Raw genomic sequence first — 21,275 nt, 5'->3', positions numbered from 1 at the left:
CAAATGAAGTTTACAAAAAGCAAATGAGATTTGTGATGACAATGAGAATGTACTTCAAATATAAATTAATCTGCAGCTTAATGCAACACGAGGTATTACAACAGAATGCAAAAATCCTACCACTGCAGGATTTTAATGCTACAATAATTCTGCTCTTCCTTAAAGGGCAACAATTCTGCCCTTTCTTAGATAACGCAGTTCAAAACACATGTTAGAACAGCAAGTCTGAGGAATTAGTAGCCAAACTACTGTAACCAGGTGGTAATAAAGATATAGGAAGCATGTACATTTTCCCAACAGACACAAGTTTAACACCGAAAATATTCCAAGCAGGTATGAGAGAGAGGGAGGGGAGGGAGGAACTTACTGTACTGCTTCAAAGATGCACTATACACATAATGCAGCAGTACAGGATACACTAACAAATGAAGGCAACTGAAAAGGCAGTACTCACCCAAAATATTAAATTGAAAAGGAACATCATGTATTTCAGACAACACAGGCAGCCTCTTGCCATGTTGCACTTCTTAAATTCTAAAAGGAAAACAAAGGATAGATCCAGGTAAAAGACCACGTATTTGCTGCCTTTGGGTGCACTGTATTTGTCACTTTTTACGCCAGTCCCAGTCCCAACGCCGGTCCCGGTTCCGACCCCAGTGTGGCTCTGTGTGCGTGATCCAGTTGTACCATAGAAAGCTCCAGCAGTAAAACCTCGACCAAATTGCCTCCCTGAGGTAGAAGGTTTAGCAAAATCTGAGTCTTTGCTATCCAAAGATGGACTCCGGTGAATTGAAGAATCCTCACTACTTGACTTCTCCATGATCTCTCTTTTCACAGTTGTCAGATTTAATGTATAGCATCTCTCAGCATTAAATGCAGTGCCTTGCAAATGCCACAGTGCGATAAGAGCTGTCTGTGTTTTGCTTCTCTTTTTCTTCGTACATAAATCAGATAATCACTGCAGAATTTATTCACTGCATTGTTGCTGGTTTTATTTTTTATAGCAATGTAGGCTGTACTCTGTCTATCTGTGGCATAGATTTATACATGAATATCCCATGCAAGAGCATACTTATGATTTATCTTGATGAATCAGTTATGCAGAACTTCGATTTTTATTCAAAAGAGCCATAAGCTCTTTCTCTCCGCTCCTAGTCTACAGCCCTCTAATCTATAGGCAGCAGATGGTCCTTGCATCCATTTCCAAAAAGCTTCTGCAGTACACCTGGGAGACTCTCCTCGAGCCGGAGCACTTTCCTTGCTCTCAGCTTCCCTCTCTGTGTCTCTCTGACTCTCTCTCACATGCTGTCTTTTTTCTTTCCACCCATTTGCAGTATCTCATTCAGTAACCAGCTATCAGAGCACACTCTGTGTTTCACTGCTGTTGCCGTGAAATCATCAGCAACTGCAACCACTGGGCATTTCCCACAGAAATCCCTGACCTAACTATCGAGTAATAAATCTACCCTCCTGCTTGCTCCTCCCCTCTGCTTTCCATTGGGCCAGTTAGCAGAAGCCTTCTCTCCCAGGGCACGCCTCCATGACATAATATCTTTAATAGGATTAGAATTACTCTTGACTATACAAGTGCACAACAGAAAATCTCTTTAAATGTCAAGTACTGTTTAGCTGTTTATGAGCTAGAACTGTGAGGTAGTGATACTCCTTTAATGCAATAAAATACTGGAAAAGTACGGATTAGATAGACAGGTGCTAACCTCTCCCTGCTCATTAAATTAACAGTGACTTACATTTTTTTTCTGGCTTAAACAAATGCCATGGGACAAGGAACTGGAATAGACTAGCACCCAGCATACACTGAATAGGCACATGTCTCAGTTATACATGCACATAATGTGACGCCATCCCCTGCGATATAATTAACCATAACCAGAAAAGCAGAGCTGCTGTCTCTTATGGGATCATCAATCAATTCTTAAAACTCTTGAAATGTAAGGATATCTGAACCTGCAGCTCTATTTAACTAGTATGTCAGAGATTGTTCTTGTGTATGGTAATAAGCCATCTTACATCACAGGTAGTCTGTGAACTAGAAAACACTGACCCAAATGCCACATTTCTTTTCCAGACAGTAGTGCAACATGCCTGCTAGCACTCTGAAACCGAGAGGGCACAACCGTGCATGAGTGTCTGTGCATATGTGTGCAAGTGCCTGGAGGGGAGGAAGAGAAATACTTCAGGTCACACATGGTGCTTCCAAATTTGTCATTTTGTCACAAGCGTAAAAGCGGTGCACTGATGGTGCAAAGTGATACAGCAGATTTAAAATGCAGGTTATTCTTTTCTTTTTGTGAAGAAAGAAACCATATTAGGAGGCCACTATGAAAGAAATACAGCTACCCGGGAAAGCAAAAATTATGCACAGTTTTCAACTGACCCTTTCACATGCACAGTATAATGCACTGTTAATTATTTTATCAGGTACCTTTGAGAAAAGATAATATAACGTTTATTCAATCTTAGATATATATGCCCAAAAGCCCCTTAAAATTCTGTAATTTTTATGTAACAACATCAGAATCAACACCCTAAAGCAGTGCTGTAACGTTCTTGACAGGCTTTTTTGGAGAAAAGATCCTTCCACCATAAAGTACTTCATGCCATGAAATATCCAGTGTTTGTATGTGTAATATCTTTCTCTCACCTCTTCTGCTCTAGAATAAGATTTTAACAACAGGCAGGCCCAAGCCTATATCAACAGTGTTTATTCACTTTGCCTTTCAAAAGTCATTTCAGAACTACCTGCATCGAATGCATCCATCAGAAAGGCGACTGCAAGATGACCACTCAGCAGAAACAGCTACACACACAACACCCAACTAAAAAAAGATAAATTAGCAGTGACCAAAGTACAGTGGGGCATTTCTGTACACGTCTATGGTGCACATAAAAACTTCAACATGAGCAGTCATCAAGAACCAACATTCTCAGAAAAAAACATGGAAGAGACTTGTAGGCCATGGCCAGGTACCTGCCTTGGACACCGGAGACTGTAGGATAAGTTGCATTCAAACACAAGGCAAATGTCTGAGCATGGTTTTAGAAGTCTGAAAAATCTCTTCTGTTTGAAAATTCACTTACTGGCAGTGTAAAGTTGTGCCATTGCAATCCTATGCTACAGCTACATACTTTCAGTTGTCACACAGAATTGAGCTCTCAGTCAAAAAATTATGAGAATGCACAAGTATTTTAAAGCATTTTTTCCTGTTGCACCCATTGGTTTGCCGTAAAATTTACACTGACATAGACTAGCTTCAGCAAAAAAAAAAAATGCTATGCACTTGCGAGAACTAATGCAATATAAGTATTTGCCTTAGCTTCCCACATGAAGTTACATGACAGTAATAATTAATCTGCCCTCCTCAAGGTTAAAAAACTGAAAGAATGTTTTGTAATAAACAAAAGATCTCCACAAATCCAGTCAGAGTTTGTAAATAGTGGAAACATTTCTATTGGTCGTTAAAAAAAAAAAGCAACACAACTCTCCCTCCAAGCTTATTTTTTTCAAGTTTTCATTATTGAAGTTTTCCAGTTTTCTATTTTTGCCTTCAAATACTACAAAAGATTAGTTTTCTTTACCATTACCTGCAATGCATCTTCCATTAAAAGTTCTCCATGACTGGTCTACATGACAGTTTATACTTCAAAACAAACAACCAAAGACACATGTATAGCCAATAGCCAGCTTCAAAATCCAAGCCTGAGCAGCAAGCACTAGGGCAAACACGGTTCCAGATCAGCCTCCCCTCCCACTATGTACAAAGGAAATATATGACCCTCTTATGGTTATGCTGTTGCCACCAGGGAGACTTTACAAGCTTCAGTCACCTTCCGCCACTTGAATCTGCAGCCACAGAGCCGCTTTACAGATTAGATGCCACTTCCTCTTGCTGGAACTCTAACTCAGTATTTATGTAGCTCAGTTAATAAATCACACAGAACTGATTATTTGCTGAAAAAATAAGCAGTGAAAAAGCTGTAACCAGTTCATCCAGCTGTGTTTTGACTAGCCATGGCACTTAACTCTGCCTCTGATTGAGACTTCAGTGGTAGGTGTTGCTGCAAGGCCATTCAACAGCACCTTATAGTGGTCCCACCTGACAGTGTAACCTCAGCAGGGGAACAAACACATTTTGCTTCACTACAGATCTCACCTCTGTTAAGTAATTAGGACATGAAAAACATTCAAAAGCTCACTCTGTATTTCATTAATCTTTGATTACTGAATCACAGAATTTTGTTGCTGAGAGATGTCTCCACATCAAGAAAATAATTTCAGTCCCACACACAAATGCCTGGGACAAGGCAACAAACATCAGTCCGTCGCACCTAAATGGCTCATCCAAGTATTAAGGGTAAGAAATTAGGCCACTTTGAGATACCAGGTATGAAAATGGATGTCACAGTGGGTGTAGCAGAAAGATGGAAAGGAAGGGTGTTAGTAGTAAGGCCCAAACAACACAGCCTGGTTCTCCTACTGAAACTGATTTACTTGGTTCCCTCCTGGGAACAGTCCACCATAGTCCTCAAAATACAGATCCCAACAACTTCAGTTTTTACTGGAAGTCACAAAATATTTAATATTTTTTCTCAGTCCTTAGTTTTATCTCACCAGAACTTCAGTGCCAATTACACGCAGCTACAGTGCTCCTGAACCCCTCTGTTTGTTTCTGCGCTCTTCAGCTGTTTTTGCACAACTGGCTTGTGGAACCATGCTGCAAAACAGAGCAAAAGCTGACCAAGTTTAGACACATACTTACAACCATGTATTTACAAAGACATAATACAGATACAAAACATATTTCAGCAATATATAAAAATTATGCTTATTTTTCCCCTTGTAAAAGTTCCAAATCCATTTTACAAGATATTCCCCTTAAATGATCTTGCTGATCCAGTGAGAAGGAGAGGGACTACAATACACAAGAACAGGAACAAACACTGAAGGGTGAACAAAAATATCTTAAGCTTTTGTTATGGTCCCCCATGATTCCTGACTTGAAAATATGAAACTCTATGAGTTTTTAAAAAGAGAAAATAAAAACTCCAGTCACCACAATATATGAGCCATTTTACAACTTATTATATATTTTACCTTGCAATTTCTATTATGTAGGATAGTGCTACTGTCACCATTTTAAATATGGGGAACTCGAGGACCAAGACATTTGCTGAGGATGAATAGGAAATTGCTGGCAGAGAAGCAAACTTAATCTGCACCTCACATGGCCTCAGCTAGTACACTAGCCATTGTACCATTCTCAAATTAATTATTTTTAGAAATCATGAGTTTTAGTAACCCTGCCACATGACTTCAGAACAATACTGAGCCCTGCAGAGACACACACAAATGCATACACTATTAAGTGTTGGTGGGTTCTTAAATTCATTCTTTTCTTTTCAATGATATTGACCAAGAACTCAATTATAAAAGCCTTCCTCAGGGTACACTAGGTAGACAAAGAACCGAGATCGCTGAGTATAAACTCAATGACTACATCTTTCCAGTCACTGCTCTGAATCCTGGAAGGCCATGAGAAGGAGACATGGAACAAGAGTTGGAAAGAATAGCTTAAGACTCTGGCATACAGCTGTATACAGATGAAAACTCAGATTAAAAAAAACCACACAAGTGATTTTGGAATAAGCTTAAAGGGAAAAGAATGTCCAAAAAACCAAACTGAAATTAGTATCACATGAGAGACAAAAACATGGAGTTCTCAGGACTTCCATGCTCCTCGGTCCACAACAAAGAGCTTACAGACTCCAGCAAGTCAAAATACCTGGAGTTCCCAGGGCTTCCAAGGCTGCAGGATTTATAACCAAAAACCTGGATGCTCTGAGGGTTGCATTCCACATTCTGGGGCCTTCCAAGCTCCCAGCTTGCATGCTGTAAATCCAAAGCATTCTGCCCATCATGGGATTGGACAGAAACAAGGTAGGTTTCAAGGACAACTTTGTACAGTAGACAAGTTTTGAAACCTGCCCGTGTTTTTCAGAACCAAATATCCCAAGCCATATTTTACCTTTGACACACTTTCATTTTCCAACAGGAAAAGGCTTCCATTAGAAACAGACAGAACTACTCTAACTTAAGTTTTGGAGTCTCCAATTACTGATCATAGCTTCCCACATTATTTAGAGCATATATGAACAGCTTGTTTGTTATAAATGCTAAAAAGAATCACTACCAAGTGTTTGGAGAGGAACGAAATGCATACTTAGTTCCTCTACTAGCATGAACAGCAGCCATTTCTAATACCTTCAGAAAACCAGCACTTCCTTGGGCACCTGATGGACAGACAGATGATGGAGGGGGAGACTGGATTAATTAAGAAACAGACTTACTCACAGCTGGTACCTGCGATCTGACCAGTAAATGATTCTCTTTAATGTTTTGTGAGAGAGGACAGAGACAAGCTCATGCCCTTCTCTCTTCACCCTGTAGCAGGACCAAGAGCATCCAACAGGCATCATCTGACCCTCAGTTCCACCTGCAGAAGAAAGCCACCTCCAGAGGCCAGGCAAAAGGACCTGGGACAGGTAAATGTGCATACAGCATAAGTTGGAAGGAAAACACAGACACTCAGATGGGTTCTTAGAAGCTGGGCTCCGCTTTCTGGGACTCCACCTAGCATTGCCATGGCTGAAGAAAAGGAGGGCTGGCAGAGAGACAGGAGTGGGACAGTACTCCAGGATGCAGGAACCATGTGAAGGAGCACCCCTGAGAAGACAGTGAGTTTGAGATCTATGGGGAAAAGATCTGTACCTACAGACAGAGGAATTGAGTGTCTAGCCACCTCAATCCAACACCCACCTTCATCAGTCCTGACTTCACCCAGAGAAATCATCTTTCTTGAAATTGTTACTGGAGAGGAAATGAATTAATCTGTTTCCTCTGACAAAAGAGCACTAGCATAACAGCTCACGGCTGCCTCATCAGCAACACAGTAATGCTCCTTTCCTCCCCAAGGCAAAGAGGTAAAATCTCTTTGAATGGCCTAAACTAATACTTTATACTTTTAAAGAACAGTTTATCCTTCTGACATGGGGCCCTCACTGATGATCAAGAAGATAAGACCCCTTTATAAGACTTTCCACTGTGCCAAACATTCTATGTCATTTGGTACCTGGGATTTCCATTAAAAATCATTTACTGCCAACAGTGCATATGTGGCTGAGATTGCTCATTTAGGATTTCACACCAGAGACAGAATGAGATTCTGTCTCAAAATTGTACAAAGGAATTAGTTGTAAACCATGTCAGGGACCTTAACCCACTGTGATCAGATGCAGATGATGGCTTGATATGCTAATGCACAGGAGACATGGGAGATGAGGGTCAAAGTGCAATATGGGGTCCCGAAGCTAAGAAATTGTGATTATGTCACACTGTCATATCAGCTGTCCCTCAGGGGCCCTCAGACTGAGCAGAAAGAATGCCTGAGTTTCCAAAGCGACAGAAAAACATAATTTTATAAAAAATAGAAATCCTGCTACCTACATTTAAACTTCTAAATCAAAATATTTGCACTAGCACAAGGGTCTTTGGGGATTTTGTTTTAACTTTACAAACAACATCATGAACTATGCTAAATCTGAAAGAAGCCCTCTAAAGATTATGTTAGAATGCAAGTCACCATTGATATTTTCACCTTTAAGAACTAAAATCTAGAAAGTCTATTTATTGTTTGTTTCTGAGAAGCCCTAGAAGTCAGAGCCTTTTTGGGCTTGGCAGTGTACATATGGAGAACAAGTCAACCCATACAACAGACAGTGTAAAATCCAGGCAGAAAACAAGACATTAATAGCTGGCTCTGAACATAACAACTATATTGGACTTTTTTTTTAAAGTCCCAAAACTACCTTACCAATTCTCCCACTAGCAGGTGGGAGAAAATAGAAAATATGAGGGGCAAGAGAACAGCATATGCCCAAGCAGATAGGCCTATCCTGCTGGGCAGAAGAGAGTACCAGATGCTTTGGAACAGTCTGTTTATGCCTTTTAGCACAATAATCTGTATCCCTTTTAATTACAGGGTGTTTATCTCATCTTCTGTAGCAATGAATACATTGTTCCATCTTCATCAACAGCTAATCCTTCTTAAATTCTGCTGAGAACTTAGCCTCAATATCTTACGGCAGTGAGTTCCATATGTTAAAAAACACAGCATCTTCCTCTTATTCGCTGTCAGTATTAAGCCTTCCAGCTCCATCCTCTGTTCTGGCATTCATACTTATCCCGTAATTCATTATTTTGTAATCCTTTAATACATCCCATGTCATTTGTCCTTCATTAATCTAAGCACTTACCTTTTCAGTGTCTCCTGTTATTGAAAACCCTCTGACTCCCTAATAATTTCAGTTAACCATCTTAGGGCTTCTTTCTAACTGAGCTACATTTATACCATAATCTTTTTCAATCTGCTGATGAAAAGATCTTCCTCTTTTTAAAGGACAAGAGTTAATATAAAAATGAATTAATTAATATTATTTAAATATTATTTTATAACATTAATATTTAACAATATGTAATAAAATATTAATAATTATTTTGGTATAATTTTATTATTTTATCTTATCTATAAATTAATTAATATTAAAAATTAATTTAATAAATTCTGTTTCTATCAACACCTTACCTTTATGAAAGTGAAGTCATTCAGATTCAACAGACCTTTCTTCATCATCCCTATTCTGCTTTTCTATTTCAGATTCAAAATTTGGTCTCTGACAAGCTCAACATTTCAGATCCTAACAGGAAAATCCTTGTAGTTTAAATTCTGTATCTTACCTGTAGGAGGAAAGGGACTTTTCTCACTACAACAGCATTAGTTTAATACCAGTTACTTGTAAAATCATCAATAAGCCCATCTTCAAGTCAGGGGCTCCTTGTAAAGAAGCTAACATAAGTTGAACTGAGCCTTGGCCATCAACAATGCAAGTACATGTGCGGTACCAATTGCTGTCCCCTGCCAGTACACAAAAAAAGCATATGCAGAGAAGTGCTTTTTACTGCACATGGAGAAAACAAGATCAAGGGAGTAGAAAGCTGTCAACCACGGGCAGGAAGGCAGCAACATCATACCCCTGAAATCCCCATGGGATATCACAAATCAGATCTCCAAAACCATGCTTTAAAAAGTAAAGACCAAAAAAGGAAAGGAGGGGTGAGGAAGTGAGCGGGGTTCTTCTCATTTACCACCTATTTTTTGTGGAGGTAAGGTACATGAATGATCTGAGTGCTCCTCTTCCACTCCCACTTCAAATGACAGTCTAGATTTTTATGTCTTCCCAATTGACTACACATTAAAGAAAGCTAGCAAAGAGAGCAGAAGGCTTTTGCCTATCATGAGAGATGGCATCCCTTCTTCCTCTTGGACAGTGTAGGAGGACTTAATTAATACAAGAACTCTTCTAACCCTATCCAATGGGTACCAGTCCCTTGAACAAAATCAGGTGGATGTTCTTTAACCTCTGTTCTAATGAGGCTGTCTTTCACCAGCAGTCTGCTGTTCTGAATTAACTGACAGCTGGTGTCTATGTATTAGCAGAACTATTAAACTTTAAAACAAACAAATTAAAAAAAACCCCTCATACATATGGCTCCACCTGAAGAAACAACAACGAGAATGATGTGAGCATTTGTTTTTAAAAGGCAGCACACATCTCTGAAACCTCCTCAATTATGCCATGAAGGAACATTTCTAGGCACATTCCTTTCACAATTGAGTGAATTCTTTCATTGCTCAAATATTCATTTTTTGGCACTTAAGCATAAACAGGTGTGATTCCATGAATGGGGACATTTAAAACCATTACGTCAGCGCTGGCAGAGACACAGATGTCTACAATGGGCAGCAAACTTACACCATTATTTTAAGCTCCCTTGCCCATTAACTCATCACCAGCCCCAGCCTCCAGTTTAAGACATCACTGAAAGTGACAGACTGATTGCCTTACTGGAGAGCAACCCCCTCAGAGATGTGTGAGTTATCAAAAGGCTGTTTACCAGCAGCATTTCCAAGCACAGCCTGATCCCAGGTTCCACCTTCAGGTCAACAAGACACAGCTTTCATAAAGGAGTCAAACTGCCAAATGAATTAAGTACCTGCCCAGAGCCAGTAGCCTCTCTGCTGAAAGTTGTCAGCAGAGTAGGCTGAGTTCAAGCCACAATACGAGGTTCCCCCCTGCTCGGCCCCCAGTGTGACCCAGGGCAGAAACGTCTGGAAACAAGGGTGGGATCTAGCCTCTACAGCCATTCAGTTCCCAGCCTGCTCCCGGCCCTCCCCGAGGTCTACCAACTGTGGTAACAAACTACATTGCCTAACAATTCCGCACACATACCTCCTTTTGTCTTTCAAGGGAGACATTCCTGAATTCATGAGAAACAGTTTTTGAATAATTCAAGATAACTCAAACATACCTGAAGTGCCATTAACAGCACTTCTCAAGTTCTGATCAAACCACTGCATAACAGCCACATTTCATCCTGCTGGTTTGAGCTGGACTCTTTTGTATGGCTTCCAACAAACTTCCACAACATCTAGCCAGAGCAAAGTCCATAGACTCCTTCCTGTCTTGAAGCTCTTTAGATTTATAAAAACAATCCTATCTGAGCATCTGCATCTGCCCTTGCAATAAAGCTTATCTACTCTCACAATAAAGCTTGCATGTTGTGTGGTAACGCTGTGGGATATGGTCAACTTCCACGTTAAAAATAGGATGTGCCTGTAATGTAACAGTCATGCAATTAATGCTTTTTGCTTTGCCAACAACAACAGTGTCAGATTTAAATCCCAAGAGGAGGCAGATACTTTAGCCACCTTACTCATCTCACAAGAATGAGGTTAAATGGTTCTCATCCATTCTGCATGAGATTCAAGAAAGGGTGTAAAAATGAAACCAAGGTAAACCTCTTACTATAATCCAGCAGGTTTATGTAACAGTGCTGCTATTCATGAGCTTTGTGATCGGTGTCAGCTCTTATTACAAGGGTGTGAGAGATTTAAAATGACAAAGGAGGAAAAGAAAGGGAAAAAAATCACAGTATAGTTTGACATGACCTTGTCTGTCGAGCCACAAAAAAACATGCAGCAGTTCAATTACCTGATTTACAGTAGGAGCTACTTAACTTTACAGTATATTAATTCATGAGCTTTTGTAAAGGCAGAAGTATAATGACAAAACATAGTTTTATGCCCTTATCCACATTAAGGAGGACTCATTTACACTTGGTGAGAATGCTGTGTGCTAGCTGCAATACCAGGCATTCAGAGCCTAATATGGGGTGTAAAGAATGGATGCAAGCATGTTTGACTCTTTCCCAAAAGCCAAGCCCACATTCACTTGAGTTTTGAAAAAGTTTATTCGTACCACCAGTGTCTCTCAGAGATGAGAAAACCAAGATACCTTTGATCAGCAGCCAGAAACTAAGAACCTTGCAAAAATTCCTCATAGTGGCATCTGAAAGACAAAAAAGTGGTTTTTGGAGGGGAAAACTACTTGTGTCATTCAATCTGCTCTGATCTACTTAAGCGTGTAACAAGTATGCAGTAGTTACAGTATGAAATATCAATTGGCCTTTAGAAGCAGCACTTTGTTAATTCATCACAGGCAGATATTTTCCATTTACAAATTAATTGGGACACTGGCATTTTGTTTCAGAAGCAACCAACACGATGCTTCATGCTATGCTCTGCAGACTGGTTCAGAGGAATCTATCAAATACATGTCCATAAATGCTTAGTAAATGATGTGTATCCAGACAGGTTTTTAAACAACATGAACTAAACTAACGGCTTCCAAAATGCAATACCACATAAGGGTAGACAGTTCTAGTTTTGGTCCAAATACGCCTTGTAGGAGTCAAATTAGATGCTCACGGCAACGATATGTATATGATCTTTCTCTCTTCTCTCCTAAATGTCCAAGACTAGACTAATTTCAAACTTAACCTAATTTACTGAAAAGGCTTTCCAGACTTCTTCCCTTCAGAAGAACAAGTTAATAGTAAATCTGCAATAATATAATCCATGTGGTAATGTTTCATTTGCTTTTGTTGTTGTTTTAACCCTATAATCTCAGTGTCTATAAAACAGATCTATACAGGTTTGGACATCAATGCCCCTAACATGAAAGATACTTTGCTCCCTAGATTTTATCCAGCCTATGGGTTCTCATTCTGTGTAATTTTTCAAATATGCTCATTTCTTATGTTGCACTACTACCTTTGTTCTGGACAGAAGAAACATAAAATTCTCTCAGGCCACCCAGACACTTTTCAGAAGAGTTTTATGAACTCATCATCCTATCCCGTATCTGAAACCCAACTTTTCTAAATTGACCACATCTCAGTCTTCTCCTACCCCACCTCCTTCTGTGCTGTTGGTTTTATTACAGGACACTCCATGAAAAGATTCTGTATGTTTGTCTCTTTTTGAAGAAATACTATACTCAAATACACAGCTTTAAACATGATTCCAACCAAAACCTGATTGCATAAACTGCACTCTGAAATCCCATGTTTCTTGTATTCCAAGGATTGCTAAATCAAGTCATGTCTGTTCCCTGTGTTTTTTTCTTTTAAATCAACCTGAATGCTTTCTGCCCTGTACACTGAAAACAAAGGTTCAGAAATTGTAACTATGGTAAGTAATTTGGCCTGAGACTGAAAATAAAGAAGAAGAAAAAGACTCTTCTCGCTCCCCGACAGCTGTACCACTGGAACTCTGTAGGTTTAAAGGAAACAAAAAGCAATAAAAGATTAATCAATAGAATCAGGAGTTATGGATCTCTGAACATACAAAGGGAACAGAGCTGATGAATTGGAAGGTGCAGTTTCTCTTTCTACACAGAATATTTTTCCAAACAGAATGATGCTTTGCACCTGTCCTGTAATTTGATGCCAGGTTTATGTATTATGCTGAAAAAAAGACTAAGAAAGTGTCTTGATCGTTTCAAAGAAACCTTACTCCAGTTCAGTGCCTCCCAAAGAGTGCCTATCGCTATTCTGTAGCACTTTCAGCTCCGTTTATACAGATGTCTCAGTTTTGTCCCTACGTAATACATCTGCTATGTTTATATAGTCTCTCTCAAATATCGATGATCTCTAACTGAGTTTAAAAGACTACATCAATACCAAGCTGTAGGCGGGGAGGGGGGAGTAATGAATTCTTCCCTATTAATTGTTCCCTAATGAATTGTTCCCAGGCACCAGAGCCTTCAAAATGTCTATCAGAGAACTATCTTGATACATTTTAAACATCCTTCATTAAGATCCGGTTATTTTTATTTTAATATAAAGAACAAATACTTAAAAGCCAAAGAATCCAAAACAGGTTTCTACACAGTGTCCTGCATTCTCAAACAGTGAAAAAAAAACCCAGACCACTTAAGGCCTGCCATGGTACACTGCTCCGTTATTGCTGCAAAGTTCTGTCAACCAGATTCCCTCTCAGATTTCACAGGCTGGTCACCGGTAGCTCTTATGCACAATCTGTAAACCACATTTTTAAAGCGACCAGGGACCCTTCAAAATGAAAAGCCAGATACACATTATTGATGCACATTTCTCAATACTGGAAAATCTTAAAGCATTGACTTCTATTACAGAAGATAAAAGATACAGAATTAGGGACAGAATTCCAAATGAAGATACGCTCAAGAGAAGCTACACACTATTTTGAAATAAAACTTTTGACTCATAAAATGTTAATATTAGGGCTTTAGGCAGACACTAAGGTCAGGACAGATGTGCTCCCTCATATTTAAAAGACTCTCACTTTTCAGAAGGCTAATCAATGTCTTCCAATAGCTAAAAGGCTGTTACAGAAGATGGTGGTACTTTGTTCACAAGGATGCATGTTGGCAGGACAAGAAATAAGTTGCTCAGGGGAAAATTTAGTCTGGATATAAGGGGAAAAAAACCTTAAGTGGGAGAACAATTAAACATTGGAATAGATTGCTTAGAGAGACGGTAGAATCTCCCTCACTGGAAATATTCAAGACTCAGCTTGACAGGGGCCTGGATAACCTAAACTGAGGCCCTGCTTTCAACAGAAGGTTGGACCACATGGTCTCTAGCGTCTCTTTCCAACCTAGACTTTGCTGTGATTCTAACATTTTGTCCTAATATCCAAAACTTGAGTCAGTCACTGACCCCAAAGATGGGCTGTACAATTCCCTATCACAGCATAACGCCTCCCCGGAGTGCGAAAGACTGACACTAAACTCCATGGTGCAGAGCTCTCTACGGACAGAGTAGTAGTGACTTGCTTACAATATATGTACAATTGCAGGCACTGAAAAACTGGCAAACTCAAATTGCTATCACTCTGATGAGGAGGGAAAAAAAAGACATGTTTCTTATCACTAGCTAGATTTGACAAATTAAGAACATCCTCATCCTATCAATTGAATATCTACAGATCATAAAGCCTGTCTGATCTGTGTGAAATAATTTGGTAGTTATCCTTTCTAATCTGTTAACTACTGTCTTCTTGAAAAACATGTTTAACAGAAGAAATGACACAACAAATTCCAGTCTTTCCCATCACCATGTTCTGCGGTTTTTTTGCCCTACTGGAGTGTGAATCCCATATAGGGGTGTATTTGTCAGAATGCAGGACCTTCCCCAAGGAAAGGAATGTAATTTATTTGCAAAACCAGGGATTAGTGATTATTTAAAGGCAATCTATCTGCCTCTAGAGATGTACCAGCTGCCCAGATGAAGGGCTGTTTTAATCTCCTCAAGAGTAAATTTCTGAAAGATCCCAAATTAAAATTGTTTATATGGGAGAAGAAACCTTGATCCTTGAGCACAGAGATGCTGGAATTTCTTTTGGTGTTGCCACTATGCCATGACAGTAGAAAGCTATTTAAGGAGTTTGATCTGACAAGCTGATACAGTTTTAGATGCACCCATCTCCTTAACTGGGCATTATCAACATAAAATAATGTCAGTTTTTACAAACAGTCTAGAAGTTTGTTTCAGATACATCTTGTGTTGCAAGTCTCTCCCTAGAGCTTTCCTATCATACTGTTCTCTTCTTATAGGCCCAGTGAGGAAGAAAAGAGAGTCCGTGAAACTTTGCACAAAAACAATCAGTGCAGAAGAGGGGAGGGAGGGAGAAGAAGAAGAAAGGAGAAAAATCCTTTTACTCACTCAAACACCTCAGTTCAGGGCATCTCAGATGCTACTGTAATAAGAGTGAACAAAACTTTTTGGACAGGAGTCTGACTTTAGCAGCTGTTGTTCCTTTAAGTGCTAAAAGAGATATCAGATTAAGTATACGAATAATGTATATTGGTCTGATTACTAAAGCTTTTCATCAAAATACTGAGTAAAGGACTAGTCTTTCAAAGGAAAAGGGCAATTTACCAAGCAAAATGGTGCTACATCTGGCCACATCCCCAAATGACTGCTGTATTGTTAGAGCCTTTAACAGTTAGGGACAGTCCTGTCACTGGGCTGAGCCCACCTAGATGTTTCATTCTGCAGCAGACATACATGGTGTGTTATTTTCCTTGGGATTTTCAAGGATTATTAGTCACATTGTCTCTAACCTCTTTGTCATGAGCTCTTCTAATGGCAAGCATTAGCATATGGAAACACCTCCTCTGCGCTGTTTTGCTGTGTCTTTACTGTGCTATATTACAAGGAGCATAAAATATGAAGAAAACAAGCAAACATGGGTTTGTTCCTTGGGTGCTAATAATGTTAAGAGCTATTTTGAGGGAACTGCAGAAAGAATTGAAATCTTTTTAACTTCCTGACTTCCAGTACTCATATAACTATAAAACACAATGAATTTTGATGATCAAGTTAAAGAATCCTATGCACATACTTTCAAAGTGCTGTACATTCCTCTCATTCTTACAGAATCAAATGGATTTTCATACCCTGACATGATTATCTTTTCAAGGCTAATCTGCGTAGCCATGCAGGTTGACAACAGACTTCCTTTCCATAGCAAGTGACCATATTCTATGTTAAACTAGCATTGCCTGTTGTAACTCAGAGGAAAAACAACTCACTACAGTCCAAGATAAAAACCCATGGCGTAGTTCCTATAGATTTAAAAAATAATAAGCAATTCTTCTGTTCCTAACAGGATCAGGTCTCCCTGAGATTTTTAAAAGTCTCATTTCAGCATGTCAGTACAGATAAGTGCACTCTTAAAGCTGTTACAAGAGTCAAAATAGGGGATGAACATGCAGAAAATTAGCTGAACTTCCTTTTTAAGCTCTAAAAGAAATACAGACAGCGATAAACCTAAGTCATTCAGTGGTCAATTCTAGTTTATTCTGGTGGCCTCTTTGCCTCCACACTTCCTATACAAAAAACAAACAAACAAAAAATCTACCTCTTTGCTATAAACGAAGTTGCAACATGGCAACAGCAACAGATTCTAGCCACTCTTAGATCCCCAAATCCCGCGACTTATTTTCACTCTGGATTTCTAAAGAAATAACATTTATGCAACCGGACTGTCTATCAGCTTCAGTCAAACCTGAGGGAAGGGAGCAGGCACAGTGCCATACGAGTCCTGGAAACCCAACCCAACACACAGCAGCATGTGTTTGGGGTATCAATAGCAGCAAGGCAGAACAGTCTGCAAGGCTGATCTGGAGGCTGCGTGAGGAACGGGCATGCACATGACTCGCACTCTGCGCGCCGTGCTCTTACCCTTCACAGCCCTATCAGAGGGACATAGGGGAGATCTTGGAGTCTGAGAGGGGTGGAAGGTGGGGAAGGAAGGGAGAAGTCTGTAATGAGGTCAACCATAAAAGTCCAAAAGAAAACCAGAACTCATTCATTCTGCTTTTGGCAGAATTTTAAATGGTAAAAGACAGAACTGGAGCTGCACAGTCACACCTTCACCTCGAACAGCGTACAGAATAGCCTCAAGTACACATCACAACAGTAGCAGAAAGTGAATATTCACAAGTCAGGTCATGGTAGTTTGACAGCTGTACTCATGAACCTGAGGTATGTGCAGAACAGCCCAGGCTCTCTCTTCCAGTGCAGGGCATTCTGCAAGGAAATGTATGGACTCCAACCATAAAGGGGCCACTGGATGGCAGAACCTTCATGTATTAACCTGAACATTATTTTTATTTCTATGCCTATCAGGATTAAGTAAATACTTTTTTCTTTTTTGCAAACAACTGAACCTGATTCTTATGACCAGGCACAGGTATCCCTGGAATCGTAACAGCAAGCTAAAAGAAATTATATGCCTTATATGAGAGCCAGACCTCTGAAGCTGAGACAGTGTTTCACTAAAGACATTAGAGGGACTTTGATTGAAATTGTGAGCTGAGCAACAGTCAACGTAAATGCAATAATCAAAGCAGCATGGCTAGGAGGAGATGAGGCAGAAGCTCAGTTTAAAGGCTGCCCTCATGTAATCATTGAAAAAAGGATCCTAAAATACTCAAATATTTTAGTCATTCCACACACAGCTCTTCCAGTTCTCAGGCAATGCTCAAATAGACCACTCCCAACAACATTCTGAGTTGTTTTTTTTTACCAAAACTGTAATTTTCTACAATACACTCCACCCTAACAGCACTGAGTCATCCAAAACACTAGATAAATACCAAGATGAAACTGAAGACAGAAAGTACTAGTGACAGTTCAAGCTATTAAGTTTATATACAAAAATAAAGTGATACTAATATCCAGCCATGTATGCTTATTTCTCTGTTTCAACCAGCTAACAAGTCGTCAAGAGTCTAGCACAGACTTGTAACTGGGATCCAGTCCTCATTCAATATAAGCATCTCTCCATGGGCTTATGTTCTGATTGAAACTCACCTCCCCAAAAGCCCTGTGACCCCTAATTTAACCAGCACATTAGCCCCAAAGTTCCTCCTCCAAGTGTAAAAACCACCCTTACCTAATCTTAGCTGTGCTAATGCTCCTCTCAGTAGGCAGAGAAGTAAAAAAAAAACAAAAAACCCACAACCACACGTGGCTATGGATTGTCCTGATCCTTAACTACCTCTAAATAAATAATTAGGCCAATTTGAGGTTAAAAATTCTTTTCGGGTTAGGAAGGTGAGGTTCACTCACTATCACATATCTTTTTTTTTTTTCTCCAAACCATGATCTTTTATGCAATGAGACCAAATGTACATACTATATCCTTTCATGTAAAGGAGAATAATTCATGTAGCTCAATATCAGCTCTCAGCTTGCACCTAGCATGGTAGAACTGAACCACTCTGCATGCTGGAGGGCCAAGGGAGGTTGTGAACGGTCATAAAGAATTGGTGGGGTACCACAATAGTACGATAAACTCTGAGCCAAGGATCATTTTCTGCTTTGTGTTTTACAGCTCTTAAGTCTAGTCCCTCACTGCAGTTTCTAAGACGAGGCTGCAAAAAATAATCAGATAACCTTTGGCATTGTACAGACCTGCTTTTAGCAGGTGCACACAATTCATATTGAAAAAAGTGAGCCCTTGCTAGTATGGTGGAGTCACAGGGTTGTATAGGTTGCACAGTGCTTTCTGAAAATGGTACGCAGAATGCATCATACAAAAGACACGTCCAGAGAACACTGCTTAAGAAGTGGAGTTCAGAAGACCTACCACCAAAACACATTCAGCTGTGTATGCTTTTTCTTGCACACCTTCCATCATAAGCTGTGACATTAAGCCCCATATTCCCATAACTGGGTGGAAAAATTCATTCAGTTCATTATCTGAACAGTTCTGGGTGCAATAATTTCCCGTCAGTCATTTTCAAGCCAATCTCATTCTATCAAGACAGGCTCTTCCAGAGAACAAATTTTACCAACAGGTTATCCCAGTACCTCCAAATTGCTCTTAGAGGGTATACTGACTCATGCAGATAGGGCAAAGTTTATTCTAAGCAATTTCTGCAAACAGTGTACTCTCCTGTTCAAACCCAATGGCATGGGCAAGGGGTTTAAGGTGGCCCTGCCCAGTAGCAGGGGCAAGAACAAATCCCCTGCTCAGAAGTGGTTCTAGGACCCTAGCTGCCATTTTCAGCACCACAAATTGGCATGTCTCTTTTGAACACTTCTCTCCCCACTTCTGTTTAGGATATATGCTCTAGATAGCATACATGCTTCTGATTTAACAGTTCTTCAAGTTAAACCTCATTTTATTTTCTCGATATGTATCTAAACCCACTGCCCCCTTATTTTTCTGCTCTGAGGCTCACAATTCCCAGCTTATTTTCAAAGCTCATTAAGTATATTTTCTCTCTCCTTCTGCCATACCATTAGCAGAAATGTTACACAACACCGGTCTAACTCCCAACCTATATAACCATTGCACTGCTGTTAATAATCAGCTTTTGTTTACTATCTTTCACCCAACTTTCAATCCACCTGAAACTCCCTACCCAAACCACTTTCAATTAATCTTCATGTTAGAAAGTAAACGTATACCTACTTCCCTCTTGATTCCTAAAATCATTAATTTTGCAATTCTATCAAAAAAAGCATTACATTGTCTGGCAAGATTTATTTTTTATGAACTCATGTTGTTATTCCTTACAATTCTGTCACGTTGCAGACTCTTAGTTTTGCATCCTCTTTTAATATCAGGCTCATTATTTTACCAGTAGTTACACTTTCAGTACAGTAATTGCTAAGAAAACCTTGCCTTTCTTTTGAAGGTCAACACTATAGTTGCTACTCTTCGTTCACACTGACACTTCATTTAGCTACCATCTTGCAAAAACAATAATCACACAATAGTGGCACTGCAAAAAGGCTTGCTAAACACAAACTATTTAAACTCGGGGGTAAGGAAGAGAAAAAAAATTAACCTCTTTTTCACACACTTCCTTAATCACTCCTTAACGTTAGAAGAAATTTGAACAGTCAGCTGCCTGCTACAAGAAAGCACTCAGTAATACTGTTTGGACTCGCACAATAATTCAGGTTGGAAGGGACCTCTTGAGATCATCTAGTCCAACCCCATGGTCAAAGCAGGACTAACTTCAAAGCTATATCATATTACTTAAGACCTTGTCCAGCTGAATTTGGAAAACTTCCAAGGTTGGTGATTGCACAGCTTCTTAGAGTAACCTCTTCCCACAGCAGCACTCCCAGGGAAGAATTTTTTCCTCACCTCCCTTTGGGACTTACTCAGCCACCAACTGTGACCACTGCCTTTTGTCCTTCTTCTGCATCTCTGAGAAGAACCTGACTATGTCTTCTTTACCATTCCCTCTAGGTAAAGTAAGACTAAGTAAATCAGCCTGTTCTTCAAGCTAAATGAATCCAGCTTCCTAGGCCTTGTAAACAGCATGTGCTCCACACCCTTAAAAATCTCCCTGTGGCCCCTCATTGGATTTGCTTGTCAGCATCTCCTTTGTACTGGGAGGCCCAGCACTGGGCACAGCATTCCCAATGTGGCCTCAAGGGTACTGAGCAGCAGGAAACAGAAATAATCCCTTCCCTATTGCTATTATAAGGCATCTGACTGCAGTTTCTCAATCTTACTTTTCCAGGTATTCTCATAGTGGTAAATTTTAATATTGACTATCCTTGCACCCTATGCAAAGGATTTCTAATCACCCTGAAAATTCAATCTTTGAACTGATACATTCAGCAAAGCTGGTGTTTAATAAACCAAATTATAAAATTTGCACTTGATCTATATAAGCCTCTGTATGCTTTTAATCAGTATTGCTTAGTCAATCAAGCAACAACTAAGCAGAGAGAAAAGCAGTTTACTGAAGTGGCTAACACATAGAGGAGGAAACATTTGACCAAAGTCTCCTATTTGTACCCTAGTGTTAGAGAAACGGAAGACGGGGAAGTTGCAGACAGGATCATCAGCACGCAGTGAGGAAAAGCTGACATAAATGTCTCAAAGGTGGAAACATGCCAAGCAGAGTGACAGAGAGAACAGCTACAACAAACAGGCCAGGTAAGAGAAGATAGATGGTAATTCAGACCTAGAATTTCCTAGAAATACGAAACCACATGACGGAAGAAAAAGCAAATGTGTAGGGTACAAACACTGTTGTTGTGCCTGAGGGAAAGCAGCACAAAAGTGAGGAAAGGGCAGGGCAGACAGGAGCAAGCAGCTGTACCAGTTCAGTCAGTTCAGAAGGTTCAGATTTTAGTAAGCCAAGAAGGGGTAAATACAGGCAAAAAGGAAGACCTTCTCATATGTATGCTTAAAGCCCAGCAAGATAAAGCTCTAGGTTGGCTGAGCTTTTAAACACTTTTTGTGCTGCTGTTTGTATTAGATCGGGAA

At 39.8% G+C, this 21,275-nt stretch overlaps 1 protein-coding gene across 5 annotated transcripts in view; it reads right to left on the bottom strand.

The window, feature by feature from the left end:
- Positions 1-21,275, bottom strand: part of TSPAN9 (tetraspanin 9) — a 196,483-nt gene that overhangs the window by 109,866 nt on the left and 65,342 nt on the right. For 2 of the 5 annotated variants that reach the window (XM_072878813.1, XM_072878786.1), the window contains one exon: positions 455-534. In XM_072878813.1, coding sequence (XP_072734914.1) covers positions 455-517 — 63 coding nt within the window. In that variant the 5' untranslated portion in view covers positions 518-534. Of the gene's footprint in view, positions 1-454; positions 535-4,633; positions 4,653-8,663; positions 8,816-11,433; positions 11,488-21,275 lie in introns of those variants that run through there. The other 3 variants (XM_072878795.1, XM_072878776.1, XM_072878804.1) reach the window with 3 other exon arrangements.

This window comes from Ciconia boyciana, chromosome 1 (assembly GCF_034638445.1).
Source record: "Ciconia boyciana chromosome 1, ASM3463844v1, whole genome shotgun sequence".
NCBI lineage: Eukaryota > Metazoa > Chordata > Aves > Ciconiiformes > Ciconiidae > Ciconia > Ciconia boyciana.
The sequence above is the reverse complement of the archived record's forward strand: the minus strand, read 5'-3'. Positions and strand labels throughout refer to the sequence as shown.